Source organism: Notolabrus celidotus, chromosome 10 (assembly GCF_009762535.1).
Source record: "Notolabrus celidotus isolate fNotCel1 chromosome 10, fNotCel1.pri, whole genome shotgun sequence".
NCBI lineage: Eukaryota > Metazoa > Chordata > Actinopteri > Labriformes > Labridae > Notolabrus > Notolabrus celidotus.
In genome coordinates, this window is record NC_048281.1 from 5,798,823 (window position 1) to 5,825,732 (window position 26,910).

Below are 26,910 nucleotides of genomic sequence, written 5' to 3' on the forward strand. Positions count from 1 at the left end.
ACAGCATCAGACGGATTTAAGCCCTGATTATTATCATTTAAATATATGCAAACAACACTGCTGCGCAGATACGCTATTTGCTCAGCAGTGCGGTTTGTGGAGCATTTAACCCTTTGAACGTGATTTGTGAAATAATGTCTTTTCGGCTCATTTGCACAGGTGTGGGCGCAAAAAAACTCAACCCTATTGGTGATCCCGTCCCTTTGTCTCCAAAAATCCTTTTTGTCTAAGACAAACATTAAATGTTTTTGTCATAGCCTTGAACATGACTGTGGCGTTCTTGCACAAAAATCACAATACAGAAACATTTTCTTTTCTTTTGTAATGATAAAGCAACAGTAAACAAACAATGTCAAACAAGAGCCTTCCTCACTCTCTGTCTCTGAACAACATTCAATTATCTCACTTGATTAACTTTCATTATGACAACTCAAACAAACAAACAAGCACTTTCCTCGGGGGTGAGGGAGCCTCTGATAAGTGATGCTGACACATAAGTAGCCATGAGAATGGCGTCTCAGTAGGTTGAAAACAGGCTGCCAACAAGCTTTATAGACTGTAACATGTCAGCATATGTGAAAAAGATGGATGTATGATTTACAGTATGTAGTGAAAGTGAATACTCTGTGATCACTGCAGTCACTCTACCTGGAAAAACTTTGACTTTCATAGTCATTTCAAACGTCTGTGCTTGTTATAGATTGACTTGACGATTCAAGGTAATTACCAAGGATTTTGTCAAAGTATTTTCTGTCTCGAGCTCCTCCACTTTTCAATTCTGTGTCAGTTTTTCCTCTGCTGTTTGAGGAGATAAAGTTCCAGCGCTTGTTATCCTTGTAGCACTGGGTACGATTGATTGCCTGGCCTCACTACACAGTACATAAATAACAGCAGAGACTGGCAATCAATATTTCATGCATCTTACTTTGTTGTTCCAAATACTGACAAGACATTGTCACTCATATCATTACTCTCCCTAATATGAGGAAACAATCTGGTGTCATCAGATCCTATTACAGCGGATTTTCTTTCTCGGGAGTGGCTAGAATTAAAATTGTATTGTTTGCTGGAAGATTTCGACACACACACCCATGCTGTTTCTTCTAATATTTAAGGGCATGTCAGAAGCCTGGCAGTGCACCAGTTTTCAAATCCCTCAGCGAATTGTGCTTTGAGGGATTAACAACATTTACTGTCACATTTGAGCCCTAGTTTAAGCTACAGGATTAAATTTTCTGAAAACTACACGTATATGCGCTTGTATTGCTCAATTTCTTGGGGGAAATTATACCTTCTAGACCATCCGGACAGCTCTGTGTCACATCAAAGTCGACATACTTAAGCTTCTCTGATAACTTTCTAAAGCCTTGTCAATAAATTGTGTCGCTGCAATCATTTCACAACTTATACAAATAATATGTCCCCCGCTCTCCCTCCTGGAAACTCTTGAATGTTTGAACCATGGGGATTTCATGACCCAGTTTCATCGCTGTAGAATCAATCTTGTCACTCTTGCCACCCAGAGGATACCCGACACAGCTACAGACCTGCAGAATAGGTTAAGCTCCTGGATTATGGATGGGGCCTCCGCTCATTAAAGTTAGCTGGGCTTGCCATGGATGTACCTGTGTTGAGCTTGCATTTTAAATTAGCTCCACATTAATTTCAGACCTTGATTGCAAACCGAGTTCAGGGGAGAGACTGGCTGCTCACAGAAAAAGGCCATAGTCATCCCCATAAGGGAATCCATAATTAGGCCAGATGGGGAAATCTATCTTTTAGCCTGAGGTTAGTCTTTTCGCCAATGGTGAGACTTGTTGTTTGTATTGGCAGAGGGACAGTGATCCACTTACTATTCATACTCTGCCAGTGATTGAGGCCCATTGTGCATGGTCGGAGTACTGCCTAGGAGGTCTGCTGGATAGTTTTGGTTTTCTCTTGGTTAGTGATGTGGAGTCAATTTCATATGCAGAAATTCAATCCTGCTGTAGTTCTTAACTTTAACTTTAAATAACTTTAAATCGCTTATGAAACTGAGAGCATAGAAGATGTAGGTCTCATGGTGGGCATCCTGCCCTTGAGGGTTAACTTTTATTTAAAAGCTATTGTTGCTAGGAAACACACTGTCACTTTTCTTATTGCGCTACTCACTTGCGCACATCATCATTGTCCTGTGAAGTCTAAGAAAGCAGATTCAGGGTAATCTTTATAATTTATATCACCAAGAGCTCATAGCTTTGGTTATGAGCTGTCAGTGATAACTAAAACATGAATCATTTAGAAGGATCTGTTTTAAAAGTGAAGTTGTTCTACTGTGAAACTTGAAGATGTGTGGTTATCAAAATTGCTTTTTCATAGAGAGTGGAAGTCTACCATGCTAACATTACCAGTTCTTAATACATATCATACCAAAACTTGACATGTCCTCCGGGACTCTGCACTGCTCTGCATAATGTAAGCTAGATAACTGTCATTGGCTGTGTTTCTGGTTACTCACCTGTGTTGGCATGAAACTGAAATAATAATACAAACTACTTTTATCTTTCATGGTTTACCCACACAGATATCGCCCAAAATTGCATCTCTATTTAATTTTTTTCATAATGATAATTTTATTTCTTACAGTCAAGGTAAATGATTTGTGCTCAGTTTCTTTTTTTTTTTTTACATTTTATGCAAACAAAGGAAAAAAGACACAAAAAGTAAAATAAATTAGAATGGAATTAGAATTCACAGTTTGAAAATAAATAAGTCAAAAATCTAATAATAATAGCAATAATAGAGATATTACATAAAGGGGTTAAGAGCAAAAAAGAAAGTGCAGTCCAACTTAGCAGTGAAAATTAAAGAGAAAACAAACAAACAAACAAACAAACAACCACAACAACAATAAAATACAAAACAAAAGAAAAAACACACCCCAACCCTTGGTTTGATGTGGTTCTCATTACATACATTTTATACACATTTCTTTTGTTGTCAAAAAGTACTATATAATTGACAGAACAGTATGATACAAAATAACATAATGTTCAAGTCCAGAATTTAACAGGAAAAAATAAAATAAAAGAATAATCCAGCATCAGTCCTCACATTTTAGTCGAGGTCGAGCATCCATAAATGCTCCCCAAATCAGCCTGAACATTAAAGGTCTTCTCCTCACATTATAAAGAATCTTCTCTGGAGTACAGTATGATGTCAGTTCATAAAGTCAGTATCTTTGCAAGGGAGGGACGTCATGATTTCTACTTAGTCAAAATAATTCTTTTAGCTGCAGTGCTGGCTAGCAACACAAAGTACTTAACATGGTTTGTCAACTTAATGGATTTTAGGTCTCTAAGGATCCACAATCTAGGGTCCTGTGAAATGTTTTTTGTTATGATTGCTGAAATACTTTGAATGACACAATTCCAGAAGCCTTTAATCTTTGGACAGAGCCAAAGCATGTGCATGAGATCCGCATTTGTAGTTTTTGTATTTCTGGCACACAGGTCAAATATTTGTGGTTGGAAGTGGTTTCTCATGTTCAGGTGAATAACTATTGAGGATAGTGTAGATCAGGCATGTCCAAAGTATGGCCCGGGGGCCAATCACGGCCCAAGGTCCATTTATTTATGGCCCCAAGCTTCCATCTTAAATTGTGTTATTTTTAGCAAAGAAATGAATCACCTCCTGAATCATCTGTACATTTGCAGTTTCTTTCAAGCACACAAACAAAACTAAAGTCATTCCAGAAACGTCTCAAAAAGATTCATATGGACTACTTTTATAAAGCCAAAGCTCTGGGAATTCTGCAAGACGGCAATAAAGAAGAAACACAACAACTCTTAAGGCTGACAGGTTTTCAAATTAATGTTTTTATCATGATGTGAAAATGTTCTTGATGAACACTAAAAGTTCAGAAGACACAAAAGAGGACACAAGACAAGATCAAAATTATAAAATTGTGCAGAAAAGGCAAAATTTGGTGCATAATAAATGTTCAGAACTCAGGTAAATAATTATATTGTTCTTAAATTGTTGTCTGCTGGTCAGAAAATCTTAAAAACAACATGAAAAAGAAGTGTGATGAAAACCAGATCGTGATCCTGCCATAGAAAAACAATGAGACAATATTTTTCCCACATTGCCCGACCCGAATGAAAAACATTTTCCTCCAGAAGAAGATAAAGTTTGCTTATCTTTACATTGTACTTCCTTGTTACTGATTTATTGAGAAAATATGTAAAATAATTGTTATTAAATAGATATTTCATATATAACTTTTATGATTCCAAAGTCTCAGTAGGAGTCACTGGCCCTGAGGTATTCTGACAACATCATATGTGGCCCTCTTTGAAAAAAGTTTGGACACCCCTGGTGTAGATTGTCGATGTTAGACGCCTCTGGTAGAGGTACATGAGAAACGTAATAGCTGCTCCTCATTGCATCTCTATTTATGCTGCGAAAATTACAAACTGAGCTAGTATATTTGTCTTATTACAGGACCACAATATCAGATAAAGACCAGCCAAAACTGAGATTAGGATTGCCTGTAATAAATTAAAAAATAATCTGCCAATGGGACAAGAAAAATGTACTTGTTAAAGCTTCTGTCAGAAACTTTCTGTTTGTGTTGATTTTGGTGCCCCCTATGGATTTAGCATACCTTATATATATTTGCCGATCTTGTCCTGTAGGCTACATGTTTACATTAGCTTTTCAGACAAAAAACGTATTCTGCTTTCTTTAAACAGTCATTCTGAGTATTTGCAGAGGAACACTTTAAAAGGCTGTTTTTTTGCAGTGTGTTATCAGTCTTCTGATCTGACACCTACCCCCTTGCAGTGTTTACAGGTATTCAATTTCACAATTTAGAAATCAACAATCTTATTGCTGATGGTCTTATTTGATTTTGTACATCATAAAAGGGCATTACTGTTCATTTCAGTCTATCTCATAACCAGCTAAAAGCTATATGTTTTTAGCTTTAAATTTCTTGAATGAAGTCATTCATGAAGTAACTAGACAGGTACATTTTCTTACCCCATTGACACATTATTTTAACTCAGAATGAGCATGCCAGCTCTTTGTTTGGCTTGTAATATCTTTAATTAAGAGATTTATCTGGGTTTGTCTGGTAAATTTGGCTGATATAAAGTCTAATATTTATTTTCACTAGAAATAAGATAAAAACACTTGCTAAGTTTTTATTATTTGGAGTGCAGATTGTGTATCAAAATGTATAATCAATGCATGGTGGTCTGGACTTTCAGCATGGTGTGTGTTCCAGCATCTTTTTTTTTCATGTATGAGTAATATTCATCAATAACATATCAGTCCACTTTTGTGTATGCAGGAAAGGTAGTCAGGTTGGAGAGCAAAAGCAGGAGGAACACACAACTCTGTAATGACATCCTGGCTCCCATCTGTAGTGATCTGACAACAATTGATTTATCTTCACAAACAGAAAGCACGCGTCTTGACCCGGCCAAACTGGCAGGGGCCACAGAAAAAATGGATATGATCATGCAAGTGCAGCTAACAGAACATTCTAGATCGAAGATGTAAACTTGAGCAATGGATCTGCCTGTAACTGTGTTGTAAAACCAGGCAGCAGTAAGATTTTCCCTATACTCAGAATGCATCAGAAATGACACCATTTTAAAAGTTGTTTTTCTCTCCTTGAAGACAGACCCAACAAAGTTTACATGTTGCATGTACAGATTTGTATCGAAATGCTGTTATTTTGGCAAGCTCAAGACCTGTAAATTGTGAGTAAATCACAAGAAAGCAGGTTTCTTTTTAGAGATCACACTGAATGCTGAAGTAAGCCAGAGTGAAGCCTCTATATGTCTACTGTTGAACTGAGACCTGCAGACACTTAAAACAGATGAACAGGAGACATCCCAGGGGGATGTAATGGACCTAGAAATGACAGCGTTTACGTTGCAGATATAAACACAGCACAGAAAGGGAAGGCTGGAAGATGTTTTCGTAACTGCTGTCATCGGTTCTTGGAGGCATGTATGGCCCCTCATCATCAGGCTCTGATAGAAGGTGATCGGCGATGGGTTCTGAGATTGCACCTTAATGTTGAACTTAAAATGCTTCTTTAAAAAAATATATATATACTGCATATAGAGGAAGCATTTACTAACAGAACTAATGCTTTACTGGACTATTTTTATCAGAATTGAATTGTCATATCAATCAATCAATCAATCAATCAATCAATCAATCAATCAATCAATCTTTATTTGTATAGCGCCAAATTACGTCAAATGTTATCTCAAGATGCTTTTACAAACAGAGCAGGTCTAGACCGTACTCTGTTAAATTATTAACAAAGACCCAACATCATGACAGGATAAGATCCAGTCCCCTCTCCCTGACAGGACTCGATCTTATCTCATCTTAATCCACCATGAGCATTGCACCTCGCAGTATTTACCTAGTTACAGCAGCAAGGAAAAACTTGCTTTTAACAGGCAGAAACCTTGAGCACAACCAGACTCATGTTAGACACACAGCTGCTTCAACCGAGTTGGGGTTGGAAAGAGGGATAGAGGAGAATAAGAGAGAAAGAGAGAGAGAGCAATGATAGTGATGAAACGGATAGTAGTAGCTGTTGCTGCTGGAGACTGCACGTCCATAGCAGCAGGAGCCTAGAACGTCCACAGCAGCAGGACGTCTACGGCAGCTCAGAGGAACCTACGAGACATTAAAGCTCAGGTACTCCACTAAGGTCTATGGTTAGTAACTTTAATGGGACAGTGAGAGTTCAAGTAAGTGATAGTGGGTGAGATAGGATCCCAGTATGCCAGTTCTCCCAGCAGTCTAAGCCTATAGCAGCATAACTAAGAGCTGGTCATAACACAAAAATAACATTGACAGGGTCTGGTAAAAAATCACTGTAAAGATCTATGACAATTTCAGTGTGCTCTAAATCCAGTGAAACGTATGCATGCTCCTAATATACTTGTTCCTCTTCCTTTAGTGAAAACACACACCTCATTTTGCTGACAGAGGCACAGACATGGAATTTCAATCTTAGCGATAAGATTTAAGAAAACCATAATGGTCTCAAAACCCCTGTAACAAAGCTCCTCGGAGCTTCACATCTCTCAAACCAGCCACTTTTTCCAACAAGGCATAATGTGAAAACAGATGGAATTAATTTTGTGCAATTGCTAGATCATTCTGTTGATACATCTGATTAGAGCAAATGACACTGCTGCAGACTACAAATGAGCCCTTGCTTGCTGTTATGAATGCACATTCTTCTGCGTTTCGACTGAGTAACATTAAACTAAATATTTTAATATTCTTCCACATTGTGGAATGGGCTCATGCTGTTTACTGTTTTATGTCTGTTTGTTCAGAAGCTCATGAATATTTCTGTGTGTGCTCTGAGCCTCAGATCACGCTTCTTTTAAGGTGCAGTCATTATCATTTTTGGGAAGATAATGAAAGAAGTGAAGTAGTCTGCTCCCACATTTTCTTTGTGGTAAGCATGTATAATTTGAGCCTTTCTGTTGCATCTTTCATTGTCGGTTATCCCTATAAGATATGATTTCATTAATTCTAAATAATATGTTAGCAGGAGTATGCACAGATGGAGGAAATGAAAAGCTTTTGTTGAGTAGCTTTACGATTCTTCCACATTCAGTATTTTTGCAGACCATAGTATTAAGGCTACTACATGTACTTCACTATTGACTCAAGTTCTCAGAGGTAGCACCGCAAAGCTCAAAGTATGTGAGGAGCATCAAGCAGGCTCAGTGGCAGATAAACAAACCCTGCAGCACTCTTTGTTTGCCAAGAGGGAAAGCTGATCATCTGGCGTCTTTGAGCAGATATAAGGATTAGCTTTGAATATCTTCAGCCTGGCATGTAGTCATTTTGCATACTGCTGCACAACAGGGAAGCCTGATAGTAACCATACCACGCAATGAATAATAATGCTCAGGTCACATGGGGTCTGCACAGCTTGAGTAAACAGAGATGGCTGGAAGCAGCATCGGTTTCTGACCCACCTGTCAAGGGCTGACAATTTTCTTCTTCTAAAGCACCTACTACATCAAACTGTTTGTACCAGACAGCAATTTAATACACATTTTTCAAAGTACTGTATGGTTTTGAAAATGCATTCCCATAAAAGTGCTAAGAGGTTTGCTGAAGTTCATATAGAGTAGGAGTGCAACCATAAGAGAAACAGTATTTCAATCTGAACCGGAGGAGTAATAAAATCAGAGAACTTATGCATCGCTGTAAAAGATCCTCTTGGCTTTTCTGCTTCCCATCATTCTTTTGGTGCACATGACAATGAAAATGCAGTTATTTCTCTCCCTTTAGTTGTTTTTTTCTCTTGTTTCTGAAAGTTAGCAGACAAGCTAAAGTTTGAGGATGCATCTCTCTTGTTTTTCTTCAATTTGCTGATAATAAAGTCTAAGAAAAAGCTCAGTCCATCACAATGCATCTATCTAAGCAGTGTAATTTTCCCCTCTCGTCTCTTATTAGGCTTTTCTACAGCCATTGCCATCATAGCTGATTGTATTCAATGCTTCATCGAATATTTCCAGGTCTTTTTGTGGCTCCACTTTGCCAGTATAGTGCTTCTCTTCAGCCCAGCACATTATGTCAGGCACATTCTCCCTGCATAAGACCCCTAAAATAACCAAAACACATCCTCACCCTTTGAATTACTCTGACATGAATGTTGCTTTCCAATCAAAAGGATCATTTTCACAGAAATTGTGGTTTGAAGACGGCATCAAATGGCGGATGGCATTTGGCTCACACTTAAAATTGCAAACACTGTAGCTTTTAGTTTTCATGTTTTTTTAAAGGGTTCTGCAAAAGGATGTGTTTTAACCACCTGAGACAGAGTGGCTTAAGAGTAAATTAGGGTTTGGAGAAATGTATTTCTCGTACCAAAAATGATTTGCATGGCCAAGTTTGAAAATAAATGTAATCCTTCTGATATTCCCGACTAGTTTGCTGAAGAGAAAGTTCAATTTAAGAAAGCAGTGTGTCTTCTGAAATACAAGAACGTGCTTTATGGGAACAGGGGGAAAAGGTTTTCAGGGCTCTCGGTAATCAGTAGCTAAACAGAGTATTTAAGAGCTGAGTAAAACCAAAGAGATGCAACTGTTCTGTTACAATCTGTGCTACATTTTGCCAACGCTGGCTACAGGAATACATGTTTTAACAGCACAAGGCCACAGACTGATGTATTTACTTCTGAAGACTGAGCTTTTGTTTCACATTAAATGGACCTGAGAGGGCCTTTTAAGAATATCTTGGAAAATGTCCTCACTCTTTTCATGAAGTATGAACTCCTATCTCTTGACTTTTTCAAACCTCTTGAAACGAACAAGAAATGTTTTTCTAAAAATCCTTTCTGACTTTCAAACATTGAAAACACAATTTGGATATTTTTCTACAGTTTGTGCAGACAGGCATATATTCAGTATCACGGTTACCGTAGATTACAAACATAGCACCCCGGTATAACCTTTGAGATTGCCAAAACGAAACCAGCTTTGCATTCTGACGCAGCAGCAGTGATGCAATGAGATAGGCTTATCCCATCCACATGAATGATTTTGATTCAACTTCAATAAAAACATGTTTTGGCAGCATAACATTTACTGCAAAATTGCTTAGCCAATGCAAATTAGTTGAAAATGAACATCATGTTTAAAAATGAGGGTTATATCTCTATGGGTTGTGTGAGTGCAGTGAGCTCAGGAACAGGAAACAAGCTTCAACAGTAATTTATTGTATGCTTGATGATATGGGGAAATTGTAAGCACTTTGTCTTTAGCTCCTTTTTACTTTTTTAGTTTGAACTCTAATGATGTTAGCTTATCAATCAATCCATCAATCCATCAATCAATCAATCCATCTATCCATCAATCAATCAATCCATCTATCCATCAATCCATCAATCAATCAATAACCCTAAAGGAAGAAACCTCAAGCAGAACCAGACTCATGTTAGACAGCCATCTGCCTCGACTGAGTTGGGGTTGGAAAGAAGGAGAGGAGATTAAGAGAGAGAGAGAGACAGACAGATAGAGATAGAATCCCAGGGTGTCATTTCCCCCCGCAGTCCAAGCTTATAGCAGCATAACTAAGAGCTGGTCTAAGCCTGACCCAGCGCTAACTATAAGCTTTATCAAAAACAATTTTAAGACTACTCTTAAAAGTAGAGAGGGTGTCAACCTCCTGGACCCTGACTGGTAGAGGATTCCAAAGGAGATGGGCCTGATAACTGAAGGCTCTATACCTCCCACACTGCTTTTAGAGACTTTAGGAACAAGCAGTCCTTATATCAATAAGGTGACCTAAAGTCTGAGTGTGTGGTTCATGGTAGGAATACAATGGCAGTCCTCCATTTTCTCTGCAGTTTTAACCTGAAGTGATTTCAGCAGTTAGAGAACAATTTTGCCCCATTTTACTTCACCAACTTTTTTCACACTGAGTAAGAGAAGCGGTTATGTGTTTCTTACAGGTTCAAAGATAAATGTCACAGTAAAGTGCCTTTAGCAGCCAAAAATAAAACAAGGTAACAAACACTATTCTTAATACTTTTCCTCTGGTTTGTTTGGGCTGATAAGGCACAACAGCAAACAGACATGTTTTAAACTGTGATCAGTTAAGAAAATCTTATTCCAATCTTCCTACCTATGCACACTCATGCCACCAGGAATAAAAACATAATTACTGGGAAAAAACGAAGGTTAAAATGTACCAGTTTTAGCATTGTATGCAAAGAACCCCAGATATGGAATGAGCTCGACGATGGGTTAAAAATGTCACACTCCATCTCCATCTCCATCTTCAAGAAAAAGCTAAAACTGCAACTTCTGGCAATATATGATTAATTTACTGATCATATCAATGCACCCACTAATCTATGTGTGTAACCACAACATTGGGATTGTCTGTTGTGTGTTTGTTGTCTGTTAGTATGTTGTTGTTGTATCTTGTCTGTTGACACTTTATTTGCTGGAAATTGGAAATTGGGCCCCCTATTAAAAGCTTTAAATAGCTTCCTTGGGGTCACCCCTTTCTACACATCCAACCATTGTGAAAATGTTTACTGAATATATATACAGATGTACATTTGTGATGATGTGTGTGAATAAACTAAACTAAACAAAACTATTCATGTGAAAAAAAACATGTAATTCATATTAATCAGGCATGTAGAAACTTTGGTAGTTGATTTAAAGACATTGCATGATTTTTTCCGTTGATAAAATACGTAAGTATACATATAATCATGTAAGATTCATAGATTGCATAATACAATTCTTGGTTAAATGCTACCTTGTGTCATAAATCATCACATTTCTATGGAAGAGTAAAGGAGATATATACTAGGAGAAAAAAGGTCAATGCTTGCTAGATGGTGATGTAACACTTTGCATAATACTACTAAAGTTGATCACTTTAGTTAGGTTGTTTAATGACTGAAAACAAAGTTTCCCAAAGTTAGCATGAAGCTATGAGCTCATATGTCAACATATGCTTGATACCGATGTATCATACACTAATATGAATAGCGTTCAAAATAATTATAATCTTGATATTCAAACACAATGTTAGAAATAGCCACTGTAAGATACACTGTTGTCTTTCAATGATCACAGTTAATTAACACAGTTGGTGCCAGTCCTTCTCCCTCTGCCAGTGTTGTTCATTGCATGTGGGTACAGTTAGCTGACCGAGGAGGGGCTGCTTTATCCTTCTGCTTGCTGCTCAGTTTACATCAATGTGCTACATTTTAAGATTGATGGATCAAAGAGACTGAATAATGTATTTTTTTGTTTCAAGTGTTTGTTAGCCATCAGTATTAGTCCGTATCTTATTGAAATTTGAACTTTAGTCTCAGCATTTTTACTTTTTTTCCTGAAAGTGAATGATGAAAACAAAAGGTCTTCCTCCTCTAATTATTTTTTCTAATCACTGACCCTCACACTCTTCTGTACATTTCTGGCTCAAATTATATACCTGATTTTCCTGCCACTTTGCAACCCTAAATTAAAACTTACAATTAAACCTCTGAGTGTGCCTGGCAGTGATCCTTTTTCAGGGGCTGAAGAAATAAAAGCATAATTGCAATAAAATGATATACGTCAAGAGCCTATCCTTGCATTTCAAATCTCTGATATAGTTTGCATTCAGATTTTCTTTAAAGTTTATTGAGCTCTTAGTCTTTACTACCTCACAATCATTTCACCATTATGAGCCAGAGCAGTACTCATACACGTCCAGGCAGACTCTGTCTGGTCACTGAAGACCAGAGGGCACTGGGCATTGAACATTTTAATACCTCTCTGTTTGCTTGCTCCTTTGCACCTCACAAAATAGTTTGCCCTTGAATGAAAATGCAGTTATTTTCCAATCCTTCCAACCACCTGTCAGTCAATACTCTACTGAGGGCAATATGAAAATCTAATACATAGAAAGTAGAAGAACTCCTGAAGTTCCATATACAGTATAAATGCAGGTGTGTAAAGGTAACAGGGACACATCAATCAAGCAATCAATCTTTATTTGTATAGCGCGAAATCACAACAAACGTTGTCTCAAGACGCTTTTACAAACAGAGCAGGTCTAGAGTTTACTCCATGTTTAATTATTAACAAAGACCCAACATCAAGGCAGGATAAGATCCAGTCCCCTTTTACTGACAGGACTCAGTTTTATCTCATCTTAATCCACCATGAACATTACACCTTGCAGTATTTAGCTAGTTACAGCGGCAAGGAAAAACTTCCTTTAACAGGCAGAAACCTCGAGCAGAACCAGACTCATGTTAGACAACCGTCCTTCTCAACCAAGTTGGGACCCAACATCAAGACAGGATAAAATCCAGCCCCCTTTTACTGACAGGATTCAGTTTTATCTCATCTTAATCCACCATGAGCATTGTACCTCGCAGAATTCAGTGACAGCGACAAGGAAAAACGTCCTTTTAACAGGCAGAAACCTTGAGCAGAACCAGACTCATGTTAGACAGCCATCTGCCTCGACCGAGCTGGGGTAGGAAAGAAGGATCGAGGAGAACAAGAGAGGGAGAGAGATGATAGTGATGAGACGGATAGTATTAGTCGTAGTAATACATGGTTTACAGTCTATGTAAAGTCATTGCGACGAGGTTGATAAGATTATGTGTGGACAGTTTCAGTTTTTGGACACACTTAGATGCACTTCTTTTTACTATTTCTTTTGTAGATAATTATAAAAGTAATTAAAAGTATAAATATGATATGTACAATTTTAATTCAAAAGGAAGGAGATGATATAAAAACACATGCCTCTGGCTTGGTAGTCAAAAGATGCTCACCACATTTGATTGCTGTATTCTTATTTCCCCTGTCCAACAAACAGTTATGATTATCAGCTGACATATTGGTCTCCAGCATGCACTTACTGAGATTTATATATTGCTTTCCAAATAACTCAGCCACAGCATTAATCTTAATGTGTCAGATAGCTAGTCAAAGTTAGATACGCCAATGAAAACTGGATCTCTGAAAACTCAATGTTTAAAACTGACAACACATTATTCTAACTCTTCAATTCCACTGTGAAGGAAAACCCAAAACTGCGTATTCATTGAAAAAGTAAGAATGAAACAAGCTCTGACTCACTTCCCACTGCACTTGAATTAAACTACACCCTGTCAAGAAATGATTTGTTACAGTGTTGCAGCGTTTTATAATTTCCTGGTATTATAGTGCAGGAAAGAAGAGGGACAATCAATGCTAGCCTTTATCTTACAGGGTCGTAAATTGGCGTTAATTAATGTTCAGAAGCAGAATATCAATCTGTGAGCAATTAAAGCTTTGTTTCAAGGGTTATACTTTCACTTGTGCCTTTTATTTCTCTCAGCGTTCATCATGCCATAATTAGCTGGTCTTTGACTGTTCCTTTTGTGCAAAGATTAACAGGGCATCATCAACAATCACAGCATTCAGAGAATACAAGAGACATGACGAGGGCTGATACCAGTCAATCATTGTGTTCAATAAGGATTTTATAATACAAGGCTTTGAAACATTTTACTCATCAAATGTTGGATAGAAGTTCAATAGAGTTCATTAATGTTGCAGCTAAATGTCATTTAACAAAAGACTTTTCTATATCCTGTGATGTTTAATAATTAACATGACTGTTCTTGCATCCTGGCGTCAAAAGTAAAGACAAAAAATGAAGGTCCTATAAAAGATTCAGTCAGCTGGATCTTTTTGCAAAATGATAAGTGAGGCAGTTGTGACTGAAAGGGGCCATGACAAGAGCAAAATACAAAAAATGCAATTTCTCAAATCCCAGAGTAATTTCCCATTCCACCTACCCTTCTAAACCCCTTTTCTCTACTCCTAACTTGTTATCTCCTTCTCTTTCCCCCTGCAGAGCTCCTGTCAGCCTGCCACGAGCTCCGGTGCCGCTACGGCTGCGTCATGACGAGAAACGGCACCTTCTGTTTCTGCGCAGACGGCTTTGAGGTCGGCGAGGACGGGACGAGCTGCAGAGGTAGGATTCAGCTGTGCGGTGAGGGGACCTCCTGCTATGGAGCAATCACCCCCCTCTTCCCCCTCCCTGCCTTCCTCACATCCCTCCTTATGCCCTCGGCCAGTCTTCCTTCAGATGAGTAGGCAGGAGATGTTTGGTATAGGAGAACCATCTGTCCGCAGGCAGGGTCTCATGCACAGTGCATTACAATTCAAAAGCACATGCATACACACATACTGTCTATACAGTACACTGTTTCTCTGTGCCTCCTTTTTACACTCATCGTGTGTGCCACAGGCCTGGTGTCTGGCACCCAGCAATGAGGACAGGATTTTGCTGTCATAGATGCCTCAAGAGTTGTAGCGTCTTGTTTGGACCCTAAACTTATACCACAACATGGCACAAAATAGCACATTTCTGCTGTAGGGGGGGGTTTAACAAAGTAGAACTGCTTCTTGAATTGATCCTGTTTCAAGAAGACATGAGAAAAAGCTGTTTATAGGGTACTGCAGCTCCAAAAAAGGCTCATTGGTTATAAAAGTAATTATGCTGGGGGTGCCAGAGTGAGGCCACATTAAGTATACTTTATGTATTTGGGTCATGTTTGAGTACACCTAATTTGTTACGAATGACTCTCTTCCTCTTTCCATAAGATCATGATGAATGCGCCATGTATGGCTCATGCAGCCAAACCTGCACGAACACCTACGGGTCATACAGATGCAGCTGCACAGACGGATACATCCTGCAGCCTGACAGGATATCTTGCAAAGCCAGACAAGGTGAGCGGTACACTAGCAATGGAAAACAACATAATCTGCATAGTATGTATGTTTCATTTCTAATAATAAACTGGGCGGTTTTGTTCAACCTTAGTGGAATTGCAGCTTATCAAGGCCTTCATGCTTGCTAGCGTTGGTAGGGCAAGATTAATGTGGTTTAGCAGTGACCACATCGATCATCCACATGGGAACGGGTAGACGTGGTCAGGCCAGGATAATGATAAAATTAATGAGCATGAGATTTTAAGTGGGAACAGTCTGGAGTATTTTGTGCAGAGACAATGCCCAGCATCACCCTGATTTATGGTAATGCCTTATACTGTTAACAAATCTGTTTCAATGAGCAAAACAGCCTACTTAGGAACAAAACAACCAAAAAAGGTGTTGTGTTTTTGGTGGTCCAACATGCACAAATAAACAATCTTACCCTCGAGGGATATATTTCAGTATCTTACATTGAACCCTAAAGTGAAGCATATTTTTTTCAGGAAGTTGTCAACATGGCATATATGGGTTGAAAATAGCTGGAGGCCCAGCACACCTAGCTGGGGAGAACACCACTGTTGCAGCTTTTAATCAATGTGACTGGTGTCCTACCAGGAATAAACTGAATATGATTACCCATAAACTTAACTGAACCCAATGCTCACATGTATTAATATTAATTTAACAGAGAGCGATAGTGGTACAGGGATAACGACAGGGTTACCATTAGTTGTAAAAGCCCATGAATATAAATTTCCGATAGAGCTCTCAGAGACCAGACGATGAGGAGCAGCAGGGAATAAAAAACATATTACGGTGCTGAGTGTAAGATTGAAGTTAAAACTCTGCACCATAAATGTCTTTTTGGGAATGTGACCTTCATTCTGTCTGTTCTCATTCGGCTCAGAGCAAAGTAAAAAGTATCGTATTTTACTATTTGGTCCAAATTTCTTACACTAATCAGACTCAACAACACCCTGATGGTTTTTAAGTCTGCTAATGCATCTCACTGAATTATACCATACATGTATCTTTAAAGTGATAATGCATTAAGAGGCACCATACTTTTAATAGATTTACAAGACTGAATGGTGATGAAGAATGATGTTTAAAACACATTATGTAGTCACACTTTCCTAATATATAATTTTTTTCTTTCTTCTTTTTTTAGCAAAAAAAAAAAGGATATAAATGTTTGGGGTTTTTTGGAGAAAAAAAAAGGAATATATATATATATATTTTTATATTTAATTAAAAAAAATTGGCCCTACTGGGAAACATGATAGATGGAATAACATCCAGAGAATTACAACACTTGATCACATTAGCATTTCTATCTGTAAAACTGACAATTTTAATGAATTGGAAGGTAAGAAAGGCAAAACGTTTTGATATAGGAAGCTGGCTTAAAGATTATTAGGAACTGATATCTATGGAGCAAGCAGCATCAGCACTAGTAGATCCAGGCAGTGGCCACAGAGGCTCTTTGAATTTTATTTTGTCAGTGATGGATAAAAGACCTTGATGGCTCCTATTGATACTTGACTTGAGTTCTAAACCCCATGAATTCTTGAATGAACATGAATGTATACATTTTATTTATTTATTTATGTTTTTCAATTTTCTATCTCTTTATCTATACACTGAACAATATTTACGCTACACCCCTTGCTCCCATGTCTTGTCCTGTAGTAGGTTATCACGTTTATTTGTTTGTATATTTGTTTGTGTGTTTAGACCTTGTCCAGTCAGAGTTGTGTTGCTGTATTATAATTTTGTGTAATAAAAAATATAAATATATATATATATATATATATATATATATATATATATATATATATATATACATATTAACATGATCAGTCAGATGCTGTACATGTCAGTCATTCCCCTTAACACTATGCCTGGAATAATTCAGAAGGGTCTACTTTTAATGGCAATTTACATTTTTGGATATCTATTTATATTTTATTAATTTGTTTTATTTTATTTTATTTTTTTAATTGCCATTAAAAGTAGACACTTCAGACTTATTTCAGGCGTTGTGTTTAGGGGACTGACTCAAAATATACTTCAGGATCAGGTAAATTAAAATGTTAACTTCTGCCACCCTAGTGTGTGATGTGGCACTCTGATATTTTCAATAAAACAGTGAAGCTAAGGAAAAACGTCCTTTAACAAAAACGTTGTCATGCATTGATAACACTCACACCATTTGCAATTCCTCAGTCACTTTAGGCTGCCTTAAAGATGAATCCCCAGAGAGTTCCACATTAAAATGCCGACTGACAGTGATTACAGGCTGGTATATACAAAAACAGCATTAGTCTGCAGCTCATTGGTTTATTTACCTTGTATGGCACAGAGAGGTTTATCATACTGAGGTGTATACGTCTTTAAATCAGGCTTAATTAGGGGCGTGGCTAATTTCAGAGACAGGTGTGAGTTGAAAGCTGGTGTCAGCATTTCTGTGTCATTAAACTTAAAAAGAAAAATGAAAAAAAAAGACAAATAAAATGTCTTGCTGCAGAGTTTCTGTAAGTTTGCCTGAGGAAGTCTTTGAACAAGGGGTCAAGCTTTAACGGTGAGCGCTGTTCTGCTTTTATTTGAAGCATATGTTAGCATGTATCGCTGTCTGCGCTCACTCAAGAAGCCTTGTTAGCTTCTACACTATTTCTCAGACAGCCCGTGTACAGCAGCCAGTTTTATGTCATTGGCTTTGCTCCACAGAGAAGACAGCTGGCTCCTACACTGTGATAAGAGGACTGTTTATTTAAGAAATCTAGTATCACCTGGGGGGAACCTCTGGTCACAAAACTGGGAAACAATGTCGTAAAGAAGCTAGTTAGCCAACCAATTAATTAGCATCACAAAGAGCCTGGATAACTTTCTGTCATCCAAAGTGCGTCACACAAGATTACTGTGACTTTAAGAACAAGGCATTTACTTTCATGACGTCAAGTCTATTTGCAAGTAAGACTTCCATAAAGATTAATGGTTAGCAGTAACAAATGAAACAGCATACAGATTTACTAGCAAATGCTACATTGCTCTGTTTAAATGCTGATGTGCTACTTAATCATTCATTCACCTTCCTAAAACTCGCTCTCTGCTAAGAGGCTGTGAGCTCTGTACTCTGCCTCCCTTTCCTTGGCACAGCTGTCTCAGTTGCTGTCAAATACACCACTCCAGGGTTAAAAAGCAGAGGATTACTGACTATATTTTGTGCTGCATACGAGACATCTTAATATTATTTCAGTACAACCACGTGAGTCAAAATGCACTGCACAGATACACCATTGTGTGTGTATTTTTGAAGTCTCAAATGTAGCTTTTATTGGTTTTTTTTTAGAAAAGCTTTGCTGTATTTTTTAACATCAGCTGACATTTCCATGCTTGATCATGTGTCAGTGTGATCAAAAAAAACTTGTCAGATTTCTGAGTTGATTCACAGGGCTGAGGGGGAACTGTTATTTGAGCAGACATTCTGATTTATTGCTTTTATTAGGAGGGTAGCCCTTGACTTGAACTCTCGTGGCAAGATGGGTATAAATAAGGGCCCTTTTTTAGGGGGTGAACCTGATGTCAAAAATGTGCACGGTCAATTAAGCCCTTGAAGCGGTTCATCTCAGTGTTCACCACCATAAACTGTCCTGCCTTGACTCCCAGCAGGAGAGACAGGCTCTGACAAAGTCAAGATCCCCACCTTGAGTAACTGTACGTGTTTCTAAAGGTGATTTCCAACCAGAGGAACTTTACCCCTGAACTACGTGCGTTTCGACCAGTGGACCCAGGATCTAAATGTAGTTCAGGGGTTGATAATCTCCCCCTGAAAAGTCCTGCTTGGGGAGTAGTACTTTTCAAAGGTCCCAGGACTTTGGGGGGCAGGGCCTAAAATGCTGAACATGTCTGATTGGTAGATTAATCGCAGTATCTTTTATTCCGCCCGCCGTCCACAATAACATCACACACATCTGTGATTCACTTGATTTCTCTTTCTTTCATTAGTTTTTATTTGTTCTATCGTTTTGTATGTGTGTGTACTTTTCAAAAGAAGAAGCTGTGATTCTCTTGATTTAGCAGCTTGTAACAGTAGTCTTCTCTCAGCCCACCGTGAATGCGTCTCTCCCGGTGTTATGGCTTTAAAAGTGAACCTGTAAACTGGAGACCTTCAGCTGAACGTGTCAGTGTTTGTGGAGTTTACACAGCTTTTGAAACACAGAGGGAGTTCCTGGGAATGCAAACTTGTTTAGTTTTTATTAAGATTTCAAAATATCCTCATCAGATATTTAATGATCGTCTAAAGACGTTTATGAGGGATGCATACGGCTGAAAGTCTCCAGTTAACAGGGTCGCTGTTTAAACCAAAACACCGGTTGATGTGCTATGTTGAAGTCAACTGAAAATGATTATTTGCTTGATTGTTTTGATGGTGATTCATTTTGTCTCTGTCTGTCTGTCTGTCTGTCTGTCTGTCTGTCTGTCTGTCTGTCTGTCTGTCTGTCTGTCTGTCTGTCTGTCTGTCTGTCTGCCTGTCTGCCTGTCTGCCTGTCTATTAAAGTCCTCTAGATTTCTTGCCAGATATGTTTCCTCTCTTTTTTGTACTCTGTTTTTAAGTAACATTCTTTCATATTTTGGCCATACTATAAACCCTATATGGAAACAACTTTCTTTTCAATCTTTTTTTTATGTGTAATTTTGTGTTTCCAGGAGGTCACACGGTCTCTTGGATGTGTCAACGGTGGAACTGTGCTCCTGAAATATAAAAAGATGATAATAACTGTATTTTCCTCTTCACTCCAGATGCTGGTGACAGCCGTCCAATGCTCCTCATTGGCGGTTCAGATCGGATTGTCATCACCCATCTAAATGGGACAGGCCTTCAGCCCCTGAGGTCTCTGAGTGTAAATGGAACACTAGCATTGGATATTCAGCACAGCCAAGAGAGTGTGTGCTGGGTTCTGTCCACAGAGTCCTCTGGGCAACTCCGCTGTGCCGAGACGAGGAATCTACGCGGATTCACACGGGAACAGGAAATAAGAACACAACATAGTTTGCAACGTATGTTTCAAATTACTCACAGTTTCCTTCTCTTATATACACACTCTGTTACCTGGCTTACTTTTGTGAGAAGTGGTATCAGCTCTGGAGGAAAAATCCCACCTATAAAAACCCAGGGTAGCAGGGCTTCTTTTCTACTGAGATATTGATCAAGCTGCACTCTCACATTCTCACCCATTTTTCTTTCTCCTAAACATTTGTGTGCTCTCCTCCTGTCACTTCATTATCTGTGCAGTTGAAGGCAGGTTAGCTTCAGTGGTTTTGGCCCCTCACCTTTCCCTCGCAGCTGTCATTCAAACCTGCAGTCTGCATCAGATTCTGTGCCTACAAATACTTTCTGTCTCTTTATGTCTGAGCACAAATGGCAAACTGATATGACATGAAATATGAAGAACTTCAAAATGTGTACACGACTGTTTTAACTAGTATGAATAAAAACAATCTTAGTAGGCTGTAATCAAGATGGCATATTTTCATAAAAGACCTGTAAAAATTAGATCTGGGCGATATTGAAAATGATGTTATCACAATAGAATATTTCATATCGGTTGATATCAATAACTATCATGATAAATATCCCATCATGGTAACACTTTACAATAAGGGTCCCTTAATTAGCGTTAGTTAATGCATTATTAAGCATTATTTAACAGTTTAATAATAGTTTAATAATCGTTATAATGTATTACCTAACATTAACTAACACATTAGCTAATGCATTAATAAGCAGTTAATTAATGACCACTGCTCAGAGTTAATTAATACATTATTAAGCATTAATAAAAGTTACAAAACTTAATTAGTTAACCATTAGTGAATGCTTTCTGGACCCTTATTGTAAAGTGTAACACATGCATCACTTAAGTAACACATTATAAATGCTAAACTGCCTCATAAGCATTACTTAACCATAATTAAGCATTAGTGAATGCTTTTTGGACCCTTATTGTAAAGTGTAACACATGTATCTCTTAGGTAACACATACTCTGAAGCAAAATGAGTTGAAATGTAGTTGAAGCAACACATATAAAGAATTCAACACATTTTATTTAGAATAAAACAGATAATCACAGATAACATCTCAACTGGCACAGAGAAGTATGGTGGCCCTGAGAGCTCACAGCACTGCAACTTAAGAAAACGCATACAAAAAGACAAAACACAAGAAAATTAAGAAAACATCTTCATCAATTTGACAACACATACGCAGCATTAAGAAAACGCGATGCAAAGACAACAGCACTACACATTAAAAAAGCGCTGCAAATAGACAGCAACACAACAGAAGTGTTTCCAGAGGACACTTAAAAGTGATGCACACGCCTATGCTTATGCTTATGAGGCAGTTTAGCATTTATAATGTGTTACCTAAGTGATGCATGTGTTACACTTTACAATAAGGGTCCAGAAAGCATTCACTAATGGTTAACTAATTAAGTTTTGTAACTTTTATTAATGCTTAATAATGTATTAATTAACTCTGAGCAGTGGACATTAATTAACTGATTATTAATGCATTAACTAATGTGTTAGTTAATGTTAGGTAATACATTATAACGGTTATTAAACTATTATTAATATGTTAATTAATGCTTAATAATGCATTAACTAACGCAAATTAAGAGACCCTTATTGTAAAGTGTTACCCAAATCATTATCTCATTTCAATTTAAATACAGATTTTTGGTCCTGAGTGAAAGTTAAAGAAACCAGACAGTTTGTTAGTTTGTATCTGGCTTTAGTTCTCTGATGAGCTTCTTGAATCCATCATTTCTGATGCTGCTAATAGGAAACAGATATTTTGTGTATGATGAGATTTTTGTTTGTAGATTCTTATTTTTCTCAGGTTTAGGTAATTTGCATAATCAGATTTATTTACCCACATCCTGAAAGTATATTTAATGAAGTGTATTAAGTTAATAGTTAACACAGAGTCGACACAGTGTCAGACTAACGACTCTGCTTTGAGCTGCTAGGTTTTGAGCTTTCTTCAGTGTCGCTTTTCTGAGCTGTGTTTACTTTCCGCTTCAAATGTCTTTAAGCCCCGCCTACCTCTCACCCTGCAACATGATTGGCTGTTCAATGCCATCTTCTTCTTCTGTCTAATGTTGGGTGGCAACTAGCGTTTAAGACACATTAGCGTCCCCTCCCTTTCCAGTAGTTGGGGGGTGTAATACAGGTTTGCATATATCTATTTTTTATAGAACATTTGTGATATTTATATTAAGAAAAATTCTATCACGCTCATTATCATTTTCAAATAAGCACCCAGCCCTACCTGTGTTAAAAGTGAGGCATTTTCTAACCCTGCAATCTAAGATTTAATAGAGTGAATATCAACATTAATTTAACCTTCAGAACCAGGCTGCTTCGTCTGCTTCTTCTCATCGAGGAGGACAATCCTGAAACTGCAAATTAAACCTGCTGAAAGATTCACATATTTCACGGACAGAGCCGGTGGTGGGAGAGATCTGTCTCTTTAACAAGGCACTGATTGATGCTACCACTCTGCATTACTTTACCAGAGTCTAGGCAGTTTAAACAGAAACCTTCATAAAATGTGCCCATGGAGAAAGTAAGCACATTTATAAATCATAAGAGAACATGCCAGTGAGTTGCTTTATTGTAAGTGTGGGAGTAATGTTGGCGTTGCAAGGCTGCAAGTTTGATTACCACTATGTTTATACTTTGATTCTTCATTTTGTATTGCAAGACGTCTCTTTGGATGTCATGGAAGGTGTTGTACACATTCAATATTTTATGCATGTATATTCAATTATTAAACATACAATTCTGTCGTTGCAGATGTGGAGCACATGGTCATCGATTGGCTTACGGGGAACTTTTATTTTGTTGACCGCGTCACCGACAAGATATTTGTCTGCAACAACATCGGAGAAACATGTGTTACCATCGTCCAACTAGACCTGCTAAATCCTAAAGGAATAGCTCTGGATCCTCTCATGGGGTGAGTGCTCTGCAGTCTACATAATACACCATCTCTGAAAGCACTGCAAGGCTCATTTATCATCATGCATCTTTTGTTAAAGCAGAAAAGTCATGGAGGAAGAGAGAAAAAAAATTGCTATGCATAACAATTGACTTGTCTGGGAGACTGTGAGCGAGTTACAATGAAGGGGATTTAAATGATTCCCTGTCCTTCGACTCAGCCCTTTTCTCTTTGAGCTGTGTAATTTGGTGGATAGTAATGCTTCAGTCAGTTTCTACTGTTGAGACATTCATTTGTATTCACTGATTTCACTCAACATCCCTCAGTAGAAAATGGCCCTGCAGGACTTTCCATTACAGGATTTTTGTCTCTATAGAGATCACAAAAAGCTGGGTGGCTGTGGAGTAAAAAAATGTCCCCACACTATTTTCAATGAAAATTGAAACATGTACAGCATGTGGTTGACAGTCACACTGATCAAAATGTTTGAAAACTTGCTTTTGAAGAATGCATCACAATGTTTCTGTCATCACAGAGAAATCAGAAAAAAGAATGAAGAACAAAAATGATTTCAGAACATGTGGTCAATGCGGCCTTTTTAGTTTTCATTATCATCATTATTTATGATGAAGTCTTTGATCCTTATTTTGTTTTAATCATTGATACTGTTGTAGTTATAGATGTCAAAGTTATTTCTGTTCTTCTAGCTGGTTGTTGTAATTGTTGCTGTTATTGAATATAGTGGGATTTTTATTTAAAACAACGCCTACTAAAGGTGTTTTTGGACCGCAGGAACTTTACCCTGGAACTAGGGACTTTACCCCTGAACTATGTGCGTTTTGACCGGATGAACCAGGATCTAAATTTAGTTCAAGGGTACTTAATCCCCCCCTGACAAGCTCCTGCTTGGGGTGTAGTACAAAGGTCCCGGGACTTTTGGGGGACAGGGCCTAAAATGCTGAACGTGTCTGATTGGTAGATTAACTGCAGTGTTTTTATTCCTCCCGCCGTCCACAATAACATCACACACATCCGTGATTCACTTGATTTCTCTTTCTTTCATTAGTTTTTATTTGTTCTATCTTTTTTGTATGTGTGTGTACTTTTCAAAAGAAGAAGCTGTAATTCTCTTGATTTAGCAGCTTGTAACAGTAGTCTTCTCTCAGCCCACCGTGAATGCGTCTCTCCCGGTGTTGGGGTTTTAAAAGTGACCCTGTAAACTGGAGACCTTCAGCTGAACATGTCAGTGTTTGTGGAGTTTACACAGCTGTTGAAACACAGACGGAGTCCTTGGGAATGCAAACTAGTTTAGTTTTTATTTAAATGTCAAAATGTCCTCATTAGATATTTAATGATCATCTAAAGACGTTTATGTTGGAGCATCCCACTGAAAGTCGGCAGTTAACTGGGTCACTCTTTAAACTGAAACACCATTAGATCTTAAATACACTGATTCGGATACACCTCAAAGGACAACATCACAGAAGAGACATTATGTTATAAGGATAGACTCAGTAACTGCAGAAAGAGACCTTTTTTAATTTTGATATTTCTCACTTAGAGATATAACAATATGTCCTTTACTTATAATAATACAACTATTTCTTATATCTCAAAGCGCAGCAATGTCAGCTTTATAACATCATTATCAATAGCAGCTTATTGCTGTTGTAAACTAGTTACCAGCCAAGTTAACAACAACCTTGAATACTAACATATCATTTTTCTATCATGGAAGCTTAATTTAACTACTGTTCTGTGGGTCTTATTTTTACAAACTATACTTTATTAACAGCTTGGGCTGGTAATGTAAGCTGTTGGGTCTTATCAGAAATAATTGGCTGCTGCTTCTTTAACAACATGGACCGTTTTGATTTAGTTGGCACTACTCTAACTTATGGTAATGCACTTCACCACCGAGTACAGCCGGCTCCCTCTGACTCACCTCAGACAAATAAGCCTGTTTTTTTTATTGATTTTTCCATAATCACATGACTCGCACACATAGCGCCCATTCCGTTCTGTGTGTAGACGGATGATAGTATGTATATAGAGTCTGCCTGCCCACATGGGAGCTGGACATGATGACTGCTGACTTTAGGAGACACCAAAGTTTTCCAAGGCTTCTCTCCGCCTCTAATTAGTGAGACAGGGGTACAGCTGTTTCTGAAAAGGCGGGCCTGAGAGAGGTCTGTCAGCCTGGAGCAGTGAAGCGAAAACAAATGAAATCAGGGAGGTGTTGGATGGCAGCACAGGGAGAGGAAAAGTGTTTATGGAATATGCTCTCATTTGGCACTTTTTAAAAATGTGATTTTCTGTGGCGCTCTCTGCAGGAGAAGCGTTTCATTTTGCTACGGGAAAGCCTTTTGATGGTAAACCTTTGTCTTTTAAAAGAGGGGGGAGAGAGTCTGATTGATGATTGGGTTTATTCATCAGCTAGAATCCTGATCAGAGCTACAAAATTGAAGCTCCATATGAGTATTTATTAATTTTTTCTTTATTAAGGACTAGATGGATTGTATGTTGTTTTTGAAAATCCAATACAAGCATGCTTGAGGAGAAGCCTGGATGATGAAAAATACAGACATACTGGATTTGTTGGTTTGTTTTGCACAGTGCAAGCACAAAGTTCATGATACCATTGAACCACTGAGTCAACCCTGGAAGTTCAGTTTGAATATAACAAAACTTGTTTACTCAAAACTTTTTCCAGTAAACAGAATGGATGTCTGGATTGTTTTCTTTCTTTTGTATTATCTTTTCCAAGCAAAGGATTATTGTTTCCTAAGATTACCTGATAAAGGATCATTAATTAAAGTACTGGATGAAGTAAAACGTCATTATGGCACTAGACTGAGCATTAAGAGATCATTAAGAGACATTCCTTCCCATGTAGACTTTGAACCTGGGTACATATTTTCTTGCAATATATTTAAGTAAGGGATAGCGTATGGTTAGCAGGTAGTTATGGGAACGAGAGTCCCAACAGGGTGACTAACTTAAGATGCAGACTAGGGATCGGACATGATTTTCAAATGCTCGAGTATTTGTGCACTTATTAAAATCGGAGATTTAATGCAAATATTATTTCATTTAATTTAAAAGTATAATTTCTCATTGTTTTCACCGGTGCCTGGTTGTTATACGGTATTCCCACCAGGCAGTGGCTAAAGAGCGTCTTGAAGCTGTTTGCATTAAAGGTGACATTTCACGCTTTTTTCATCAATATATATTGTTCTAAGAGGTCCCCAAAACATGTCTTTAAAGTTTATGCTCAAAAAAACACTTTGAAATCAGATTTTGGTCTGCCTGAAAAGCCCTCTTCTTCAGCCCTCCTCAGAACACTCTGTTTTCTCTCTGACCACGCCCCCTCAGGAAGTGGATGTGCCTCGGCTGTCCAGCACGTTGATCTAATGTTAACATGTTAGCTGAATATACGCGGCTGATCGCGTTACTTCAACCCTCTGAATCTGATCCAGAATCTGATCCTGATGGAGAGGCGCCTGTAGCAGGACCTTTCTGAAGGATTGGTCACAGATTTAGTGTTTCTTGTTGTTTTATTTATCAGTATGTCAACGTGTGTCTTGGTACACAGCTACGAACATGTAGCTATGTGG

General features: G+C 38.0%; 1 protein-coding gene across 1 annotated transcript in view; it reads left to right on the forward strand.

The window, feature by feature from the left end:
* Positions 1-26,910, forward strand: part of lrp1bb (low density lipoprotein receptor-related protein 1Bb) — a 426,184-nt gene that overhangs the window by 187,679 nt on the left and 211,595 nt on the right. Inside the window, exons 6-9 of the mRNA XM_034694098.1 lie at positions 14,416-14,535; positions 15,168-15,296; positions 20,085-20,342; positions 23,149-23,311. Of these exons, the coding sequence (XP_034549989.1) occupies positions 14,416-14,535; positions 15,168-15,296; positions 20,085-20,342; positions 23,149-23,311 (670 nt within the window). The remainder of the gene's footprint in view (positions 1-14,415; positions 14,536-15,167; positions 15,297-20,084; positions 20,343-23,148; positions 23,312-26,910) is intronic.